General features: G+C 34.1%; 3 protein-coding genes across 5 annotated transcripts; 2 read left to right on the top strand and 1 right to left on the bottom strand.

Annotated features, from left to right (window-relative positions):
• Positions 1-2,480: 2,480 nt before the first annotated feature.
• On the bottom strand, positions 2,481-5,604 carry LOC124455696 (lysoplasmalogenase-like protein TMEM86A). The gene is made up of 2 exons (XM_047006336.1): positions 5,374-5,604; positions 2,481-3,602 (listed from the first exon to the last, which is right to left on the bottom strand). Exons 1-2 carry the CDS (start codon positions 5,506-5,508, stop codon positions 2,877-2,879), a joined length of 861 nt encoding a protein of 286 aa, XP_046862292.1. The 5' UTR covers positions 5,509-5,604; the 3' UTR covers positions 2,481-2,876.
• A 1,713-nt stretch (positions 5,605-7,317) lies between these two features.
• LOC124455751 (tumor necrosis factor receptor superfamily member 16-like) lies at positions 7,318-15,270 on the top strand. Of its 3 annotated transcripts, none has more exons than XM_047006379.1 (6): positions 7,318-7,530; positions 8,709-8,873; positions 11,845-12,084; positions 12,733-12,889; positions 13,163-13,369; positions 14,403-15,270. In XM_047006379.1, the coding sequence occupies exons 1-6, from the start codon at positions 7,495-7,497 to the stop codon at positions 14,690-14,692; spliced, it is 1,095 nt and encodes a 364-aa protein (XP_046862335.1). In that variant the 5' UTR covers positions 7,318-7,494; the 3' UTR covers positions 14,693-15,270. The 3 variants fall into 3 exon arrangements, with proteins under 3 accessions (XP_046862335.1, XP_046862334.1, XP_046862336.1); XM_047006378.1 differs by having other exon boundaries at positions 8,706-8,873; XM_047006380.1 differs by lacking the exon at positions 14,403-15,270 and having other exon boundaries at positions 8,706-8,873; positions 13,163-13,669.
• A 4,509-nt stretch (positions 15,271-19,779) lies between these two features.
• Positions 19,780-21,967, top strand: LOC124455634 (lactadherin-like). Its single transcript, XM_047006282.1, has 3 exons — positions 19,780-20,093; positions 20,735-21,060; positions 21,685-21,967. Exons 1-3 carry the CDS (start codon positions 19,868-19,870, stop codon positions 21,823-21,825), a joined length of 693 nt encoding a protein of 230 aa, XP_046862238.1. The 5' UTR covers positions 19,780-19,867; the 3' UTR covers positions 21,826-21,967.
• Positions 21,968-22,333: the final 366 nt, after the last annotated feature.

Raw genomic sequence — 22,333 nt, 5'->3', positions numbered from 1 at the left:
AGATGTATTACTCGGACAGGTACTGGGTGTGAGAGTGAAGTGGTAAGCGTCGTCAGTGTATTAAAAATACATACGTTAAGTGTAAAGACGTTAAAAATTGTTACATGTAACAGGTGTGTATTGTGTAAGACACTCAAGTAAAGTGGTAAGCGTCGTTTCAGTGTGTTAGAACACTTATGAATAAGCTTAATAACCTTAATAATGTTTACACTGAAAAAATAAATTGTGTAGGACACATAAGTAAAGTGATAAGCGTCCTAATCCATATGCATGCTAGGCCGTATGTTCACATCATGCAAGTATTGTGTGGTACTTAGAAGTAATTAAAGTGGAGAGTCGTTAGTATATTGAAATAAACAGTTATATCTTCGCAAATTTTCATCCTATATCAAAATGCTCAATGTTTTGGGGGAATGCAATGTGGTAGAGCTGAAAATTGCAATATTTTTTGTAACAGTGATAGCAATTATCCCTATGTTTTATCTTGAAACATTTGTCTAGGAACGCTTAACATGCTCTTTCCAGAATACAGTGAACAGAACTGGAATAAAAATATGAAATACAAACAAAACACAGAGAAAATGTTATGTTGCTTAGTGTGTTATGTAGACCGAAAAATGTTAGCTTCAACTTGAGTGTTTTCAACTGACGTCATTTTCAACTTGAGTGTTTTCAACTGACGTACGTTTTCAATGTTGATATGCCAATTGAAAAGAATTATGAAGAAGTTCTTTTGTTGGGTACGCCAATTTGGCTGCTTGCCTCATTACCATGTTGATCTTTTGAGAATGTGTAAAAACGCTCAACAGTTTGTAGTTTCTGTTTTAGTCAAACAAACGTAATTGAAGAAACCGTTTACAGTTCAACGTTGTAAACAAAATTATTACAAATATATTTTCAAGTACAATGATAGTGCTCAAAAAGTCTGAGGGACCAGGGTCAAAACAAAGTTTTTTGCTTTTTGTACATGTAACTATTTTACGGGATTTTTCCGGGTTTGTACTTATTTAGTGCGAAAAATTTGCTTTAGGCTGAAATAAAAATTCGAGTCGTTGTCTCCATGCTCATCAGTGTGAATTCTTTAAAGTTTTGCAACGATATTTTAATTGTTTATTCAATGTAGAGAGCCTTTCGTAAACAAAAACTGTGTTCTTAGCTACCACCTATGTTTTTATGTGACAAAACAAACAAACAGAATATCATTACTTTCTCTTTTAGGAATTCTTATTGTTAAAGTTCATAAGTAGAAATGAATTGTGGGAAATGTGTAAAGGTCTATTCCTTGAGATTTTTGACAAATATGCACCCATTCAGAATAAAAAGATTCGAGGAAAAAATCTTCCGTGGATGACAAAGTACATAAAAGAACTAATGATAAATCAAGACTATTTGAAGCACAAGGCAATAAAAACAAATTTAGAAACAGATTGGCTGTGTTACAAGAAAAGCAGGATTAAAGCAAATATTAAACTAAAATATGCAAAAAAAGAGTACTTCTCTTCAAAGATTGTTGGTCAAAAACAAAACCCTAAACAGGCCTAAAAAACTATTAATAATTTATTGGAAAAACAAAAGAATGAAACAGTTATAAATGAATTGATTATCAACCACAATACTTTTACAACCTCAGAAAGCATAACAGAGGGCCTTAATACATATTTTTCTAATATTGGCCCAAAACTTGCAGAAGAAATAGACAACACTGAAAATTATATAAATACAACTAAATAAGAGTTTGCTGCCTTTCAGCCAACTACTGTCCATAATGTGTACCATCTCATTTGGGGACTTTCTGCAAATAAGGCAACAGGTTGTGATGGAATTTCATGTAAAATTTTAAAACTAGCTGCACCTATCATATCTGAAACATTAACCTATATTTTCAATTAGTGCATAACTTTATCTGACTTCCCAGATGAGTGGAAAACAGAAAGAATTATACCTCTTTACAAAAATGGACGCCATAATTTGCCTGAAAACTATAGACCAATTTCAATTCTTCCAGTTGTCAGCAAAATCATTGAACGTATACTTTACGATCAACCTACAACTACTTTTCTAAATCTGAAATCCTAAGTGATTGTCAATTTGGTTTTAGAAAATCGCATTCAACAGCAACTGCTTTAATTGACTGTACGAATGATTGGTAGACAAACATGGACAAAAGGTTGCTCAACCTTGTAGAACAAATTGATCTAAAAAAGGCTTTTGATACTGTTGACCAAAAAATTTTATTAAGAAAACTTGAGTTGTATGGAATTAAAGGACAAGCCTACGACCTGATTGAATACTATCTGTCAAAGATGCGAAATCAAAACTTTTATTTCATCCCCACAACTCCTTACCTGTTGAGTTCCCCAGGGCTCTATTCTAGGTCCGTTATTTTTCTTAATATACATAAATGACTTATCTTCATGCTTAGAGCAATGTAAACCAAAAATGTTTGCTGATGATACTAGCATAACTGCTTCAAATAATGATATAGTTGAACTAAGTTTTTCATTTTCTTTCTTTTACAATAAATTTTCTTTATCATTTCTATTATAAGACGCAGTAGAATACGCCCACGTCCTATATAATAACATGCTACGGGTAACTGTACTATAGTGATCATATTTATCTTGACATCATGTCACATTCCTTACACATTTATAATCCATATGTAGTTATAAAGGAGGAAAAAGGGGAACGCACTGTTATGCACAAAAAATAAAACAGTGTATGGATAAGATGTCAAGCTATGTGGTATAAACTAAGGAATTATACGTATTTTTTTCATGTTCAAGCAAAACGCAAATAAACACCATATCATGAGGCGGTTAAATAGAAGATACATTTGTCTACAATAAATGTCCATATACGTACTATACTCGAACCTAATCTATTTTCATTGTTTGAACACGACCTTTCTTGCAGGTTTCCGGTTGGAGGTTAAGCACGACGTCATTAATGTTATGCTTGCACGTTGACATGGCGATACCTAGCTGTGCCAGATAATATGTTGTCATGACGATGCTACGTCGATAGATGATTGGTGCATAAAACTTATCAAGTGCAATCATGGTATCGGAGAAGACAAAAAGCAGGGCACCACCACAAGCACACATGTTGTTCCATTTCCACAGTTTGTCCACTTGAAGTCGCGTCACTGCCCTCCAACACATCATAAAAATGAGAAAAGTATAAATGCCAACACAAATTAACATGACACCTTTCAGTTGAGGATATAAGACTGAAAATACCAATAAACCATAAACTGAGCAGACCACGCCCGTTTTAAGGCGGAAGGGTCGCATTTCAAATGCTATGGTGTAGAGGATATGAGCAACAGCAAAGGCTAACATGGAATGAATGAACAGACGTGGTTTCCACACCATCAAAGCATCACCCAGACACGAGAACATCATACCTAGAAGCACGTGACGATTGTAACGGTGTTCGGGACGCATACTCACACCTTGCACTCCAATGAAAAAACAAAGGCAGATGACTGGTAGACATTTTAGAAGTGCGTTCAAAACTGATGGTTGGTGCAATCCTGCCACAAAATACACACAAACTGTTTTGGCAAACGGAACCAGCTTTGGCCCAATACTTTTAAACTAAAAAATTCAATAAATGAATATCGCACGATTTTTATCTCTTGGTTAAAATTTTATCTATAGAGAAAGTAAATCAACAGGAAGGGCGAAAAGAAAGAACCCACTAAGGTTAGAAGGGTGATTTTTTAACCACATTTTCTACAACAGCTCTACAGCATAAGTAAAACTTAAAATTAATTGTACATTACAGCGCTCAGTGTGGAATATATGACATTTCTCAGAAAGAGGAAAGGAATGGGGGGAGAAAGAGTAAGGAACGTGGGAAGAACGGGGAGAAACATCGGAGAAACGGGGGAGGAAAGGTGGGGAGGAAGGGGAGAGAAGGAGGGGGAGGTAGTTGCCCACAAACATTTTTCAAAATAGAATATATCTTGAGTTTTTTTTCATTGACATTTTTGAACAAGTTATGTGAATAAAGTTATTTAAAAAACCTATCCTTGGAGCAAATTTTTGAGCGACTTCATTCAATTATTTTTGATATTTGCCCGCTCCAATCCCAAATATTTTAGTGTCTGCCCTTGATACGCAACAAACTTTGAATGTAAAAGTGATTAGCGATCAAACATTCCATATAAAATTATGACCATATGATAGGTAAAGTGACCAAAACAATCAGTGTAAAACAATGGCTAAATAAAGGGCATAATAAAGTCAGTGACAGACATTTGACAAAAAGTTAAGAGGGTGATCAGTAAAATGATTCAAGTGATGATTTGTAAATTTTGAACAGGAGGCCTCAAAGGATAAATATTTAAATAAATCAAGTTTAAATGACGAGGCGAAACAACTGCCACACCTCACCACACCTCACCACACCTCATCACTGGCAACATTGGATAAACATAAAAATTATAATGATGGCCAAGACACGAGTACATAGTTATCATACATTTTGTGTTTATGACCAACCAATAAATGCAATAAAATATCAAAGTGAATCAGTTTGAAATATTGATGAAAAGCCTGTCTCCTGTAGATTTGATATATCAATCTATTTATACCCTTAATGCTTTAGGGGATCTAATTAATTTACAAGTAGTCAATCCATCATCCTCTTCAGGACATTTAAGCAAATCTGTAAAAATCCTAAAATCCAGCTGCTTCACTCATGGTTTTTGATGTGTTATACTTGAGTTACTTCATCACAACCACTATGAAAACTGTCATATACCTTTTCGTACAGGCTGCAAAGAAATGTTCTTAGTTGTTCAATTTATGGTAAAAAAATATTTACTAAGAGAAGACAACCACCACATGACTGCAAATACTAGTTCATGAGAAGATGCAAAATTATAAATACTAAAATCATAAGTTTCAATTAGTTTTCATAACTTTCTTCATGGAAATCCTATAAATCCAAGTTTTTTCTTTCAATGATATAAAAATTCAAAAAAACCTAATTTGCTGTACAATGAGAAATGTTTAAACAAAGAAAAATCATAGCATGAAGTGTCAATGAAAACAAGTTATTTCTTTAATGCAGTCAAGCACAAAAATTATGGTATCTTTCGCCAAATCTTTCATTAGTTGATATTTAATTGTTTCCACAGAAAAACTTGTTAAAAGTATGGTTTGTTCTTACAACTTTAATGATCAAGATTATTGGATGGCAGACTATCTTCATACTTCGTACTTGGCAAAATGTTTAACTTTAATGTATTGGTAAAATATATAAATAAATCTTTTAACCATGTATTAGCAAATTTAACTACGAGAACAATCTCGTTAGCCGAGCATAGAAGCCAGAAGGCAAGTATTGTCAATATCTTACCACATCAACAGGATTTACCAAGATTCTCATGTATTTTCGTTCATTGTTAGATGTTGTCGAGTCATCCTCTTTAGCATAAAATTGCAAGGAAGTTTCGTCGTTAGTTTCTGATAAATAAGACCTTTGCTTCGCCATTTGAAACCAGGGAAACTTGAGAATTAGACAATATTTAACTTTTCTCGTCTTGTTGTTTACGTCGAAATTAATTTTATGTTTTGGAATGGCGTAATGGAAATTACATCATTTAAATGACGTTGTTATGAACACGCCTACTATTTACCCCTTTTCTTATACACGCGCGTTGTACACGCAAAAAAATTTAGAACATAATTGATAACTTATGGCTTACGTTGTCTCTTGTCTGTATTCTGCAGGTACCTAACCAAATTTCTCCAAGTTCGAAATATTAATCTATTTGCTATGAGAGAAATCTTTATAAAGTAAATGGTTTGAGCCCGGGAGTATCGTTACATATTTGTGGATGTAGATTGTTATCGTCCAGGTTAGAAGAGTCCTGAGGCCTTTTGACTCATGAAGATGACTACCACTAAGGTTGTCGAAACGTCAGTCAACACCAACAACAACAGTCCTTCTCCGGACTCTACTAACCTGGACGATGTACATCCACAAACATGTAGAGAAATCTTCATTGTATAAAGTGGGAATGAATAAACATATGAGCAATATATTTAGTTTGGTTTTTGATTATTTTAAGTAAACGCATGTTTTCAGGGATATTATGTCCCGCAAACCTAGGTAGGTTTAATAATATTTTTTTACGAAACTTCCTGAGGCTTGGGGGAGCATTTGATCACTAATATTCCTTAAAGCATGCGTAATAACATGGTTGTAGAGGGATTAATCAACGCATTGGACTTTTTGTTTGACAATAATTTTATCAAATTTTGAGTTCTCTGATATGAAAATTGACAACCATGGGTGGTGTTTAAAGCGTATATATTGTTCATGATCAGCAATGGAATAAAAAAATTCATCAATTATGATTGATGATTCAGTTTTTGAATTTGTTTAGACGAACATGTGCATGAATTTACTTTGCAAGTACGTATGCAGCTAATTGTCGATGTTTTTGATTGCTGATCACCGGTTTTTGCATGTTTGCATGACTATAGGAAGTTGCCGACGCGAGGAAAAACGTTTTCTTTTTTACTGCAGTAAATGATCAAAGGATTGTAAATCATAACGAGTTCGTTGATTTTGAACAAAAGGACGTAAGATTTACTTGAATCTCAAGTATTGACGATAAAACAGCTGAACATGAGAGGTCTTTTGACTTGGTAAACTTGCCTCCAATTAGTGTGGTCAATCGACTTGCTGATGGCGTCACTGCTTATAACCTTCCATTCGCCAGAGTTGAAAATGATTCAAGATGCAAGCTGAAGCAATTTCTACATGACGAAAATAAAATGTGGAAACAGGCGTACTCTTTTAATATCGATCAGAGATATTTAATCTTAACGTCTCTCATGAATGTATTGATGAGGGATACTCAGAACAAACTATCCCTCATCCCTGTGACTGAGGGAAATACGTCAGTAAACGTACATATGATAACGAAAGATCGGAGACAACCATGCGTGTTATTATTTACGTGATGTTTCATTAGAACTTTTTAACAACAAAAAGACACACCTTTGCCTTTGAAATAGAAACAACTTCTGAATGTAGAAGACTTCTCGAGACTACAAAATGTATATCGATAGAAGACGACGGGAATGGCTTCAAAATAAAGTCGAAAATTTACGTCTTTTAATTATCGACACATATTATGTAGTCACAAGATGTCCTGTGTATTCGCAATTTGTTTTTACTTTACTTCTTTAAATTGTCTGCTGGAAAATTCAAACGGCCATTGATTGTAAATTTAAATAATATTAAATATACGAGAATTCGAGCCAGTCATGCTTAAAATTTGAAAAGGCCTATATCAGTTTCGTACACAAGAGTCGCACTCGTGAAGTTGTTGAGTTTTTGTTGTGTTAATTCTGCTGATGAGTCAACCCTCATTTGTGAAATATATCCCGTGGTCAATTGTAGCTACAGTAATATTATAGTTCTCATATTACACTGGATAAACCAACGCACACATCTCTTGCTTAAATGACTAGATTAATGGCGAGCATATACTTCAACGTGGTAAGTTTCTTTTATATTCTTTATTTTGGCGCGTTGTCTTTATCTGTGCACATCGCGATTTTATTCAAGCTATATAAATGTTCAAATATTTGCTACACTTCTGAAAAATGTCATCTGGGAAAGATTTGTTCTTTGTTATAATCCTTGCTATTTTGTCAAAAGAATTTTATCTTTGTGTTATTGTGTCTGTACTGGTATTATTTCGTTTACATTAGGCCTCGTTAACACGAGGTATTTTTTGTTAGCCATACGCCAGCTATTCGGCACATACATTGACTCAAAAGTTTTGCATGGTTTTGTTTACATATTGAATTAATAGGAGTCAAAATTAAAGTTTAAGATGAGGTGATAATGGTGTCATTAGTTTAAATCAGTTTAAGTAGCACTTGGTTCTTGTTTGTCGCAAGCAAGTGCTAATGTGACAGGTTCTCACGTTGAGTCCTCATGGATAAAATATATTGCATTTGTATTGATTTTTTATATATACGCAAGTCTTTGAAGCCTTAACAACATGTACAAAATGATAGGTATTTGCTTGAGAAAACAAAAATGGCTGGTACACACTGAAATATTGTATAGTCATTTTAACTAGACGACATTTTAGAAACTTTTAGTTGCGTACAAGTTTCGTGCACAATATAAGCCATCTTCAGTGGAAATGAAAACATTTACATGTTGGCAAAAATACAGCTTTACAATACAAGTGTGGTAAATCCTCAGTGAATAGATTAATAATTTACAAATTAATTATTTACGGTTAAGTCAAATACAATTACAAGTTTCAAAAATATTGTCGTCTATTTATAATTTCTAATTTGTCTATTGTTTATTGTGCTGATAAGGTCATATGGAAAAAAAATTGAATGATAATGTCGGTATAATAAAGAGAAAAGATATACATGAATGATGAATCAATTTATCTTTCATGAAATATAAAATAATGTACATCTTATGTTGATTTATCAATCTTTATGGACTCCTCTTATTGAGCTTTAAGATTTACTGTGTAGCTGCAAATGTTATGGGGGGCTGCAAGCACTAATCATAATTACATATAGGTTTTTAGGTTTTGAAAACAGGCAATCGTCCATCTACAGATTACTAAATTTTTTACTTCTTGTTGGTGAAACACACAAGCTACACGGACTCATATGTATTGTTATATTTTATCTCAGCAGGTGCTGTACACTTTGATACAATTTGTAGAAAGAGCTGCCACTGTTCCTTTATGCTCAACTCAACAATACGCGCACAATGGTAGCTGCTGTGACCTGTGTGGCCCAGGATCCTATGTTGTAAAGCATTGTAATAAAACATCATCAACAGTCTGTAGTCTTTGTGAGGTAAGAAATTTGAAACTTATGTTTTAGTAACTTTACATTGCATGTTGTAGAGCATTGTAATAAAACATCATCAACAGTATGTAGTCTTTGTGAGGTAAGAACTTTGAAACTTATGTTTTAGTAACTTTACATTGCATGTTGTAGAGCATTGTAATAAAACATCATCAACAGTATGTAGTCTTTGTGAGGTAACAAATTTGAAAGTTATGTATCAGAAACTTTACATTGCATATTGTAGAGCATTGTAATATAAAAAGTGAGTGCATGTGTACGATTTGTGAAATGAAGAAAAACTTCACATTACACATTTTCTGTAACAATGCCATGAAGCTCTGTACAACTCTCTTTGATGTAGTTTTTGTGAGGTAATTGAAACTTCAAAAAACTAAACTCATAGATGTAAATACTTCTGCTGAGTCTTTCTCGTGGACGGGTAAAGAGTCACTAGTCGCGGGAATAGTGTAGAAAATAGAAAATCGCGAGTATAAGTTGCGGGCTTAGTTGTCTGCTGGACGCTGCTGCAAATCTGCACAACAATTTGAAAACAAAAGTAAACTCTATGTAAGATAAAATGGCATGATAGAGGGTCAAACTATGTTTTATATCCAAACGAGTTTGAATGAAGCTATGCCAAGCTCACTAGAAGTCTTTATGTCTGAGTATGCACACTTGAATTTTTTTGTTGGAGTCAACATCGGGCCAGAATATATTACCTGTTTTGTCAACACTGAAATATGTCAGTATAATTGGGAAAATCACGAGTTTTTATTAATGTAGCTACAAATTATGCCGTATGCATTATAAGTAACATGTATTGGAATTCATAGCAATTAATTCACTATTGGAAACATGCAAAGCTCTTCAGTAATACCAAGAGTCAACCACTGAACAATTACTCAAATGTCCAACTGAATATTTTGTTAAATTAAATGAAGATATGATCTTCGCACTTTTGAATATTTTGTTGATGAATATATTTGACAATCACAACTCACGATGTATTATTAGTTCAGAAAAGCATCCTCGGTTGAAAAAGTTCTCTTGCATTTGAAAATAAAACACTTGGTTGCTAGGAAAAGCCACTCTCCAATCATGGGAAAGTTTGTAAATTATCACATAAACTACAGTATATCCAAGCGAATTTTGAATTGCTGATGCTTGGTATTACTTAATGACATGTTTTTAATAATAAAATGTTTCAATTAAATGCAATATATTTATTTGTGATTCATATGCCCTGTTTACATGAGACCGGAACGAAGTCAAACCGGAATGAAAATCAGAATTTGTTGCATGTTTACATGGGACCGGCACGAAATCACGAAAAATCCTCATTCGCGTAACGCCTCGTTTGCAGGCTGATTTTAGGCTTGCTAGCCATTTTGTTTTTGTAATTTGGTTTTGTGCGCATGCGTTGTTGCCATTTCAGACCGGTCTGAACTTTAATTTGAATTTACATTGATGCCGGTTTCAATTCATACCGTTCTGAACTAAATGGGATTGGTTCAGCTGGCGGTACGACTTCAGGCCGCTTTGAGTGATTTTTGTTATGAACCCATGTAAACATTTACTATAAATAATATTATGACCGACACGAGCTAGTAGCGGTTTGACTTTGTTCCGGTCTCATGTAAACAGGGCCTTAAAGCAAACACACATTACGTAGTGTCTAGGAAAAGGAGTGTGTTTATGCATAGCATTTCATCAAGCCTTAAAGGCTTCTTAAAGGGGAACTGCACTCAAAAATAAATTGGCTCATATGAAAGATATACGTTTATTTTGTTATTTGGTAAAATATTTCTGCTCAATTGCTAAAAATAAAAGAGAAATGGCTAACTAAAGTTTTAATTTTTGTGCAATTTGACACAACAATGATGCATAACTAATTTAATTTGTGACGACATTGCGTTATTCGAACGAGCAATTCGATTGTTTTTAATAAGAAATCTAAGCAAAGGCAAAGATGAGCAAAAATACTTAAATTTTTTTTCGAAGAATGTTCATCCAGCTGTTTTGATGAGAGTCTCAATCAGGTTATCGATAATAGTATTCAGCAGACAGTTTAAAATTGTAAATACTATTGCGCATCTTTGCTTTGAATTTTGATAATCAGTTAATAAAAAACTATCGAATTGGCCGTTCGACTAACTCAATGACGTCATAAATTAAATCAAATATGCATCACTAATAACTACAAATAGTAATATCTTTTATATGAGCCAATGTTGATTTTTAAGTGAAGTTTCCCTTTAAAAGTGTTTGCATGAATAGTCTTCTTACGAAATAGAGTATTATCAATTTTATTAAACTTGCATCTTCACCCGTGGCCGTGACAATCCAACAGACTGATCGTAGATTCCATGTGAGCACTTGTAAAAATTCAATTTACCATGTAATAATGAATAACAACGTCCGAAAAGTTTTCTTGTAGTACAATGCAGTAATGTCCTATCTCGTCTATTTTAATAATGTAGCACTAATTTTGTTGAGCGAGGAATGATCACACCACCGCTCAAAATGTGGGTCAAGTGTTTTTTCAAACCTGGGGAACCCATTTCAATCCATGCGAAAATTATTGACACTTGGACGAAAACGTGTTGAAATTTTTTTGGCTTATATAACTGGAAATAGCCATTTTCATTTTGTGGAAGGCTGTAGTGCTTGATTTCGCAGACTTATGCAGTATTTATCATGTTTTATAGAACAGCTTTGCGATAAGTATGTAGGTGCTTTCGATCATCACGAAAGATACAACAATATTTTTTGATAAATATGCAAAGGACTTTTGCTCCTTATTTTATTACGAGATTTTGAATCGAATGCAGTCATTCAATGACATAGCGGAGAACAATTTAAGATAAAACATGCAAATTCAAGCAATAATCCTTGTCAAACGATTTCATCATAATATGGATAGTTAAAATTCAAATCAAGTATAAGGCTATTGAAATGAAGATTTTTTATTTTTCAGGATGGCACGTTTTCCCCTCAAAAATCATCGCTAACATCTTGCATAGAATGCAAAAAATGTGCCCCGACAATGGTACAAACGGGGCGTTGTAATAGTACTGCGGATACCAAATGCGAATGTACGAAAGACCACTACATTGATTTTTCCACTGGTTCATGTAGGGCATGTAAGGTTTGCCCTCAAGGATCTTATGCAATCACTCCATGTACACCGAAGACCATATGTGCAACTTGTAAATCGGTAAGATTTGATTGAGTACTAAATGAACACAGCATCCGATAAAGTTGGCAAACAGACGAATGCAACGGCGTTTTATTTTTGGAAAGCAGGATGAGAAAGTTTTATTGTTGTTATCCCAGGAATAAAATTTTACTCTTGAAATTTAATTTTTAAAATTGCAACATCCTTTATATGAAACACAATTTTTCCTTTTGTTGTGGGAATGCAACGTTATATAAAAATATGTCATTTACTGACTATAAAGTTTCACGAGCTACCTAAATTAATATTTCAGCGTGGCAACTGTGGAAATTTCTATTTATGCTTTGTAGTAGACCAAACTAGTTGTCATATGAAACATTAGCTCATTTATAGTGTTCCATTGCTAATTAATAAAAAAATTTACAAAGAGTAGCATGAGAAGTCACAGACTGTATATAAAATTCTTGTTTAGTCTGCGTAAATATATATATGCATACGTAGTGGGTGGTTTCTCTATATCTATTTTGTTTTTCATTTCTGATACAATAAACCATAAAGGCGGACTTTCGTGGGCATAAAAAGAGAAATCAGCATTTTCCAAGATTGCGTTGGGGGTTAGGCCGCAACCATGTAGTTATAATGTAGTTATGTACTAAAAACGTGTTTTGAATGTTGATTTTATTTCAGAATCACTTTTTAAGTAATGGTCAATGTACAAAATGCTCAGTCTGCAAAGTGTATAAATTGGCATGTGAATCATCTCATGATGCCGTTTGTGGAAACACTTTGGCTTTTGAAGAGTTTGAAACTAAAACATGGACTGAACAGATCCCTGTAAAAAAAGGTATTTAGAGTTGGATATTCTTGTGGACTCTGTAATATAATACTGATATGACTAAAAACCAATAATTTACCGTTAAATATCCCAAAACTTTCTGATGTTTTCCTGTCTGATGATTATTTAAGTATGAGCCCTCCCTTTGTTTGGTCAGCGTAGCTGTTTTAGGGTTTGTGTCACTACATACTGATTCTAGAAAAAGGAAAAAATCATCTGCATAAGTGTGGAAAAATTTATACAATGGTCACAAGTATATCTTTGTTTTGTGTTTCTTCTTAGGTTTAGGCGATGCGAAAGATGACAGCTCAAGTGTTCAAAGTCATGTCAAATATATAATCATCACGGGTATTATTGTTATTGTATCAATACCATTTCTTTTATTTCTTCTCTGGTGGAGGAGGAAGAAAGTGTCATGCCATGATAAATATTCATTCAAAACAATTGAACGGCAATGCTCAATCAATGATGTTACGTTTAATTTTGGAGGTAAGTATAGGAGCTGGTCGGAGACGAGACGACAAGAGCTCTTTGTGAGCCCCTTGTCATTATGGACTCAAAAACGACCTAGAATTTAATCTATTAGATATCCGACTCCGCCAAAATTCTTTAGCTACGAGTGAGGCAATCTTGAAAGGTAGCAAACTGACGATATTTACGATTAATATCTGCTTTTCCTGAGTTGATACACAGCTACAAAGTTGATAGTCTGGATTTAGTTTTTAAAATGTTTGATAAGATTGAGTTTTTAAACCATCTTTCAGCATATTTTTTATTATAAATTTTGATTCAAAGATTGCATCCTTGTCTCACCTTGATATCTAGAGCCAGTGGCGGATTCAAGGTACCTCAAAATAAATGAAAGCTAAATTAATTTAAATTGAAATTACATTCAGAAAAACACTATTGGTTTTGGATTCCTGAAGAATATGATTTTGCCAATGAATTTGCCTCTAAGGTGTTTAGAAATGTAAATATACGCTAAAATCTGCTGCAGTAATTTATTTTGAGGTACTCTAAATCCGCCACTGTCTAGAGGAATGGGTTCTAAATCATTCGGACTCAAACACAAAAAAAAACAACTTAAAAGTAAAAGAAAAGACTCTCAACAGTTTAAAGAGATAAACATACGTAGGCCTAAATACTTAAAAGTTATGTCAAGTTCTTTTGTTGGAATCCTGCAATCGGGTCCCTAAAACTCCTATACGTAAAACGTTTTCGTTCACGCTTAATGTAAATTTATTTCCAGTTTGAGAAGATGTCAACTGTTGAATTTACTTTTACGTTAACTCGTATATTTACGTTTAATCTTACGTGAATATTTATCGGAGATGTTTGTGAGAACTTTTGAGCATGTGCAACCTCGGTCTTGGGCTTGCACTGATCTACTCTCGAATTCTCCCAAAGGTCTCCTCGGTTTTCATAAGCCTGTGCAAACACACTAAACATCTTTTATTTCTTTAATAAATATTTTCTCCACTGTACACCAATAACTGTAGTGTATACACTTTATTTGTAACAGATATGCTGTTCCGTGACGTTTCGGGGGAGGTTATCTTGAAGCTTGAATCTCTCCTCAACCCAGGCTCGATAAACAACTGGAAGAGGCTTGGGGTCGAACTGCAACTATCTCAGACCTTACTTAAAAATTTTAATTCGACTTCAGAAATGCTGAGTCACTGGCAGACCTCAAATGATGCAACAACGCAAAAGTTGTATGCAGCCCTTAAACATATAGGCCGCGACGATGCATGCAAATATCTGGAGGAAAATGCTACAAGTTCATGTCGTGAGACAAATGTTCAAATTTGAGATCATTTTTCTGGATACGGTTGCACGAAGGCCACATGGCGTCATCCAATTTTTAACGCTTCAAAAATGTCTTAAAATTGAAAAATCAACGATTTGAGCTGGACTATCAATGTAATAATATATTGGTACAAGAATTGAAATGTTTTATTATCGTATGGAAACTATAACTAACTTTTTTCACAAGTTTGAAAAATTTTCTATGCAATTGATAACGCTATCCAAGCTTCGTGCAACCGGCCATTGTTCTGTATATGCCCGTATGTGGACCGTTTGAACTTAAACCTTACTAAAACCCATGGTTTTAAAATATCGTAGAACATGTACTGTTTGCTAAGCACTACAAGTCATTCCTGCACTAATTCTCAATTTAGGCCAAATTAGTTGTTTTAATTCTACTGTTACTGTAGTTGTAATTAGGGATCGTTCAATATAAATACGTATATCGTCGTCCCTTACTAATATTTCCTTATCTGTCAAACAGAGGTATAATACTACTGTGTAGCGTATTCCATATAAAAAATTAATCCCTACTTTTCAGCATCATTTTTTGAATAAACCTATTAGGAGAGAAGTTTTAACACCCAGTTGAAATAATTATCAGGAAAGTTGCAGTCTAATGCGTATCACGAGCTCTTGTTTTTCAAGTTTGAAAAGGTATTGAAAACGATTGTTTTTGATCGCTTTTTTTAGTCGCTTTTTTCAGCCGCTTTCTTTAATGTTTTTCATACCATTTTTTCATTTTCGTCCGTGAAAGTAACACCCTCTATTATTCTGAGAACTTGTGACACTTATGAGCCTGCAATCATACCGTTAAAGTTCCTTTGGAATAAACTGTTTCCGAGGATTATAAAAAGCACATATGAAATAAACACATCCCCAACTCCAACTATCGATCTTTCTACAATTGTGTCACTATAGTACACACGTAATAACTAGTTATACGGTAAAACGTGCGTTCATTTAGCTTAGAGCTGATGTTTCTCCACTTCTCAATCACTCATGTACGTGTATGAGTATTTTATGATAACAATTAACTTGTGTTATTGCTGGTGAATGAGTTCGTTATCGTACACGCATGCTTTAAGCTCAACGCACAAGTGCTTTTTTGGGAACAATTACAAAAAAAAAGTTAATTCACCATCTTAATAGAACCGACCCTCACTCGCAGCACGAGTCATCTTGATAAAGAGGAAACGTCAAACGCAGTTGAATGTTTGAGTCGCACTGCAAATATGAACTAAAACATTAAGAGTAGCTATGGATATGATGCTGCTACTCCTCTCTCTCCTCGTACATTGTTCACACTGGGGAGCTGTTGTGTTCTAGTTGTAACAGTGGCGTTGCCAGTGCGCAAGTTTAGCGTGCTATGTTAATTTTTCCGTGTTCACTCACTGTAAAAACAACATGCAGATTTTTAAAGTAATGAATGATGTTATAATGATCTAAAATTTACATAGCAGAACCAAAACTTCTGGGTTTGCTACGCCACTGAGTTATAACAATACTACTTGCAGGGAAAAGGAATGAGATGATCAGTTTAGGACATGAATATGCTTGAATTGCAAGTTTTTATCTTCAGGGTATTCGTGAAAGACTGATGAGACAACATAAACTATTAATCTGAGGTTATAGTAACCTACACAATAGTAACCTACATCCGTGCATGATTATAACGAGGTCAAGTTTAATGCTAACTCATTTTTTAAAAAAGTTAGGCAGATTACATATTTGCACCATCTGCTTTTTTCAAACCTTTCAGCTTTTTTCGTCCTGTTCTTTCTGTTGTCATACATATTCAGCACAAACGGTGATTACCTCCGCCAAAGAATCTTATCAACTAAATAAAGCAAGCAACTCTGATAGGCATGCATTAGTGCCAAACTAACTTTGACATAAAAACGCTTTAAATAACATGATGTCTTCCATATAAAACAATATGTAAAGAGGAAATTTTCATTAAAAAGGCACTAAAACAAAGATTTTTTTGTTGTGCCATTTTTGCAATACTCGAGTGCTGCTTTATGTAAGTTTTTTCTGTAATAAGAACCTTTCCTATGGACTGTATTTTATTACAGATATGTAAATATGACATGTAAATGACATATAGATGACATGTAAATGTTGTATTGCAATTTGCAAAGTCCCAGGGCTGTCTTATCGAAAGATTCAAGACGTTTGTTAAGAGCATCTGATCGGGTGTAGATAAAAAGCGGGCGCGGACGACGGACGCGGACGGCGGACGCAGATGTAAGACGAACGTCTGTTTGTTGTGGGCGGGAATTGCAAATGATTTATTGTAGGAGTTTGACAGTAATTTAAACGAGCTTTAACTTTCAGGATATATTTTTTGACCTCATTATTTAAAGCAATTAAACATGCATATTTCAATTTCAGTCAGTCATATAGAGTGTAACGCAATGAAACCTCATTGTATTTTTTCGTGTTTTGTCAATGGCATTTCACTCATGTTGGCCTTACGTGGGTGAGCCTGTTCATATTTACTGCACTATAATGATTTCCGTCAACTTGTCATTTGGCAAGCAGTACGTATATTACAGTTTTCAACTCTAACTTCCTTTTGAAAGCTGAGGTTAGAAGCAGTTGCAAGTTAGTCAGTGCGTCAGTTACAGTCATGTTTGCTGTAGCTATATGACAACTTTTGATGAATATTAGCCAAACGCATTCAAAAAGCGTTATGATATTTTCCGTCGTAATTTCCGTATAACTTAGAGTCAAATTTAAAATTCTGTTTCACTGCATTCTTTCAGTCATAGCAATAGAAATATCGTCGCTAGGTTAGTTTTCCGTTAATATTTCTAAAGAGCTATATACAAGTTCTTTGTTTATTTGCTTGAATCTTTCTTTTTGCAATGCGTGAGAAACTATGACGCTAGTGATTCATCTATAAAAGAAGGATTGACTCATGTTTTTCAATATAACTACCGTTCGTATCTAAGGATGCAAGTAATTATTTCTATCACATAGAATTACCTCAGTGACTTAAAGTTAAAACGAATTGTGTTAAAGAAACATGGACCAGCAGAGAAGTGGGACCTCAACAAATATTCTTATCTTATCTTTAAAAAGGAAATTACCTGTAGGACAAAATTTGGATAAGTGCATGCAAAGCTTTTGCTTACTTATGGTTTCAATTAATACATATTTTCTTTATCGTATGATTTGAGTAATATAAGATTGACTTTTTTTAAAATTGGAAAAGCAAGGCTCACCCACGTAGGGCAAACATTGAGTGAAATGCCATTGACAAAACACGAAAAAAATACAATGAGGTTTCATTGCGTTACACTCTATATGACTGACTGAAATTGAAATATGCATGTTTAATTGCTTTAAATAATGAGGTCAAAAAATATATCCTGAAAGTTAAAGCTCGTTTAAATTACTGTCAAACTCCTACAATAAATCATTTGCAATTCCCGCCCACAACAAACAGACGTTCGTCTTACATCTGCGTCCGTCGTCTGCGTCCGCCGTCCGCGTCCGTCGTCCGCGTCCGCCGTCCGCGCCCGCTTTTTATCTACACCCCATCTGATCTGTGATCTGTTTTTCTTTTTTTAATGGGTTTTTATCAGGAAAGATTATTTTTTTACTTGATTAAGTTTGTAAACTGATATTGCTTTCAGATCACGTTGTTGCATAGGTTACACTTTATAAATATAAAATATTTGGAGTATAAGACAAGAAAACCGTACCATTTATAAGTACAATGTAGTATACGAGAAGAGCTGAAATGAACAAGTGGGTTTCTTCCACAGTGCATTCGTTCTTTTTGCTTTTAAATCATCTTACATCGTTTGTTGCAACACGATCAAGTCACTTGCTGAAGCAAAAAAGAAATCTTACAAAGTAGTGTGTGGGAAAAATAATAATCTTCCTCAAGGATTCTGTCTTGATTTCAAGGATGAAGCCAGTGCGTTGATGAATTCGTAGCTACGTTGCATTCAGAGGCGTAACTAGAACGTTAATGGGGGCTATATTCATATATTCAGTTGTGCCCTACTGATTTCTTTTGAAATTCAAATTACTTTCACCTTAACCTCATTATAATCAAATTACTTTCAAAAGAAATCAGTAGGGCACAACAGAATATATGAATATGCACCCCGCCCCCACCCCCCCTCAATTAACGTTCTAGTTACGCCACTGGTTGCATTGTGCTCAAATTCAACAAACTGTAAGCCCTCAAAATTTGCAAATTAATTGATTAGCTAAGGTAACCATGTGGACTGAATAATTTACAGAAATAGGTTGAACTCTGACTTAGTTAGCCCGTCTATGCACAGGTTGTCCTAAAATGTTTCCCTGTGCAATTTACTCATCTTTTGCAAGCACTATGCAAACTTTTAAACGTATTTTAAAATAGTCCTATATCCTCCAGAGCCTTTTTTATTGCGTTAGACAATAGTCATGCACATGCATGATGAAAATGTCGACATCTAGATAGGTTTATTGGTGCACTAATTTTTAATAAATTTAACCTTTCGCCTGTTTTTGATTCTTTTCTTTCTGTTGACATGCATGTCTAGCGCAAAAATGGATTACCTCTACCAAAGAATCTTATCAACTAAAAAGAGAATGCCACTAAGCGAAGAGTGCATTACTGGTTACTGCATAATTCACATAAGAAGCGCATTAAATTACATAAATGTCAATCGATTTAAAGAGGTATGTGAAGACAAAATCTCAACTTTAAACCTCAAAGTGAAAAAGGGCCACTATAGTTCTGAATCTTTTTTGTATTTCATTTTTTGCTGTTATCAACTTACAGATCTCTTTAGAAACATTTTGTTAGGGTCCTGTTCTATTCATAGATAAAAAAAGCTGACTAACTTTTAATAGAAGTTATTTTGCATTTCTTTTAAGGATGCATTGCGTGCAAAGGCATTAGCTATCATCGTATCATCGTTTGACGTTGTTAAGTCCCATAGCTATGTTATCGGAAAATTCAAGACATTTTTTTCCCTTTTGTGTAAACATCTTATCTTTTTCTTCCTTGTGGGGAGTGTTGATCAAGAAGTTTGTAAATTAATATTCCTTTCAGACCACTTTGTTTTAGATTACGCGTTATCAAGATAAAAACGCACATATAAAGGAACGTACACCGTAGCAGTCATTAGCCTTTTCGACAAAGTAGTAGCTAAAGATCTGTTCAAAATGAATAAGTTAGTTTTCCTCCTCGGTGTTTTCATACTGTTTGCTTTTGAATCATCTTGCACCATTTGTTGCGACACGTTAAAGGCACTTGCTGAAGAAAAAGAGAAAGCTTACCAAGTTGTGTGTGGGGCAAGTAATAATCTTCAAGGTTGCTGTCATGATTTTAAGAACGAAGTCAATACATTCATGAATTCATACGCTGTATTGTGCTCGAATTCGACAAACTGTAAGTACTCAAAGTTTGCAAGCCTCATTGATTAGCTTAAAAAACCATGTAGACTGAATAATTTACTGAATAGGCTAAACACTAACTTAGTAAGCCAGCCTTTAGTGGAAAATAAAATTTCCCCTAATACAAATTGCTCATCTTTTTTTGAAATCACCTAATTATACATCTCGAAATGAAAACCACTCATTTTTAAAATCGTTATGCTTGCTTCCATCATCGCAATTAATTACTTCGACGAACAGATTACTCACATTGTTTATGTTCAATTCAATTAAAATGCCATTGTAAAATAACGCTTAAGAATTATTTGTATATGGGGAACATTTCTTGGGACATACTGTATAGTCACGCTATGCAAATATTTTGATGATCAGTTACTGTGAAAACAAAAGATTTCCAAAAAAATGAACGATGGTAATATTCTGAAACTGGCATCCTAAATTGGCAAACTAATTACGCTTATTCGTCAAGTCGCCTTGATGAACGTTTGTTAAAATAAAATTATTTGTTGATCATAAAAATATATTGCAGTTTAGGTTAGCATTGATACACGTCACCATTCTAATTGGTGTATTTCCTAAAACAAAAATGAAGTATATACCTAAAATGTACGCAACATTTTAATTTATTTTTACTAGTCATCTGCAGAGATCCAAAACCACTCGGAATGGAAAATGGGAAAATACCAGATAGTGCTATAACTGCGTCGTCTGAGTATGCCAGTGCGTACCTAGCGCCATTTGCTAGATTAAGAAATACAAAATCATTAAAATGTTCTTGGGCTCCAACTGGAAGCAACAGAATGAACTCGTGGCATCAAGTTAACTTTGGTAAAAATACAATCATAACTGGTGTAGCTACTCAAGGATCATGCCAATCGAATGAATGGGCAAAGACGTACTCCATTTCATACAGTAACGATGGCAAAAACTGGTCATCTTACAAAGAAAACGGATCAATTAAGGTAAAATTTAAAAAATATCAGGAAAGACCTGTATTAATGGAAGTTTAAAAATGATTTTATCAACGCGTGAGTTCTGGCAATTTATATTTATCCTGTTTAATTGGCAAAAATATTAAGATCAGGGACAGCGGAACATCGATAATTGAAGGGGTATATTTATATATGAATGATATGCCATACTAATTTCCTTCGAAATACATTGTTTTCCACAAATTATAACAAGCATATACTATACTCCCACCCCACCCCATTTTTGATCTGTCAAAGTTCAATGAAAATATGTTCTCAAAAAAATATTTATTTTTCATCACTTTTTTTAAGATCGAATGATTCGAATTTGCCGGAATGGAAAATTTATATAAGTAGCTATCTAAGAAAAAATACGTCACCTTTTACTTATTATTTAAGTCAGTCCTAAATCAACAAAAAAGTCAAATTTGTATATCTTAAAGAAATACGAGATCACGCTTAATACTTTCTATCAATATTTACTCAGTAAATTACACTGGCAAATTCTCTGTAGACTATTAGGGGGACATCAGTTTACATTAAAGTATTCATTGTATTACATATAACTTTCCCAAGTTCATCATTAAAATAGCCTTATTTTGCAAAATTTTTTAGATCTTTCAGGGCAACAGCGATACAACGACAGTAGTCAAGCATTCCTTTTCATCACCAATAATTAGTCGCTTCGTCCGTTTCGTGCCCAAAACGTATCAGGGCTATCCCACAATGCGAATTGAATATTATGGATGCTATTGAAAATAATAATGAATGTGACAAATGAACTTTTTGTCTATACTTCATTTTTTACATTATGAGTGGTGTTCAATTGTAAACAACAGCAAAATGGGTCATAGAAATCAGTGAGTTGTTCTTTGTATGAATTAAATTTGCAAATTCACTGGCGGGTTGTAAAATCTTTGCTCGGTCGTTCATTACGTGAATTTTTTATCAACGTCAAATTAACAACATGAATTTGCAACAATGCATTTTTACATCAATACAAAAATGAATATTTTTATTATAATTTTTCATCGCGCACAAGTAGATATTGTGGGGGGTGGTTTCATTGTAAAATTTGGAATTAAGTTTCTCTTATGACGTAACACTTGAAATTTGACTTCATTCCATAAATACGGCCACTACCACAGAATAGATACGTAACAGAAGCGCCGCTCAGCAAAAAATCTGTCCCCCACTTGCACCCAGATCCCTCTAGAGAATAAGAGTTGGGACAAACGGTCTGGGGCGAGCGCGGAGCCGCCAT

The sequence above is a fragment of the Xenia sp. Carnegie-2017 genome, unplaced genomic scaffold (assembly GCF_021976095.1).
Source record: "Xenia sp. Carnegie-2017 unplaced genomic scaffold, XeniaSp_v1 HiC_scaffold_4, whole genome shotgun sequence".
In the NCBI taxonomy this organism is placed as follows: Eukaryota; Metazoa; Cnidaria; class Anthozoa; order Malacalcyonacea; family Xeniidae; genus Xenia; species Xenia sp. Carnegie-2017.
Note: the sequence above shows the minus strand (reverse complement) of the source record. Positions and strands in the feature narration are given on the sequence as shown.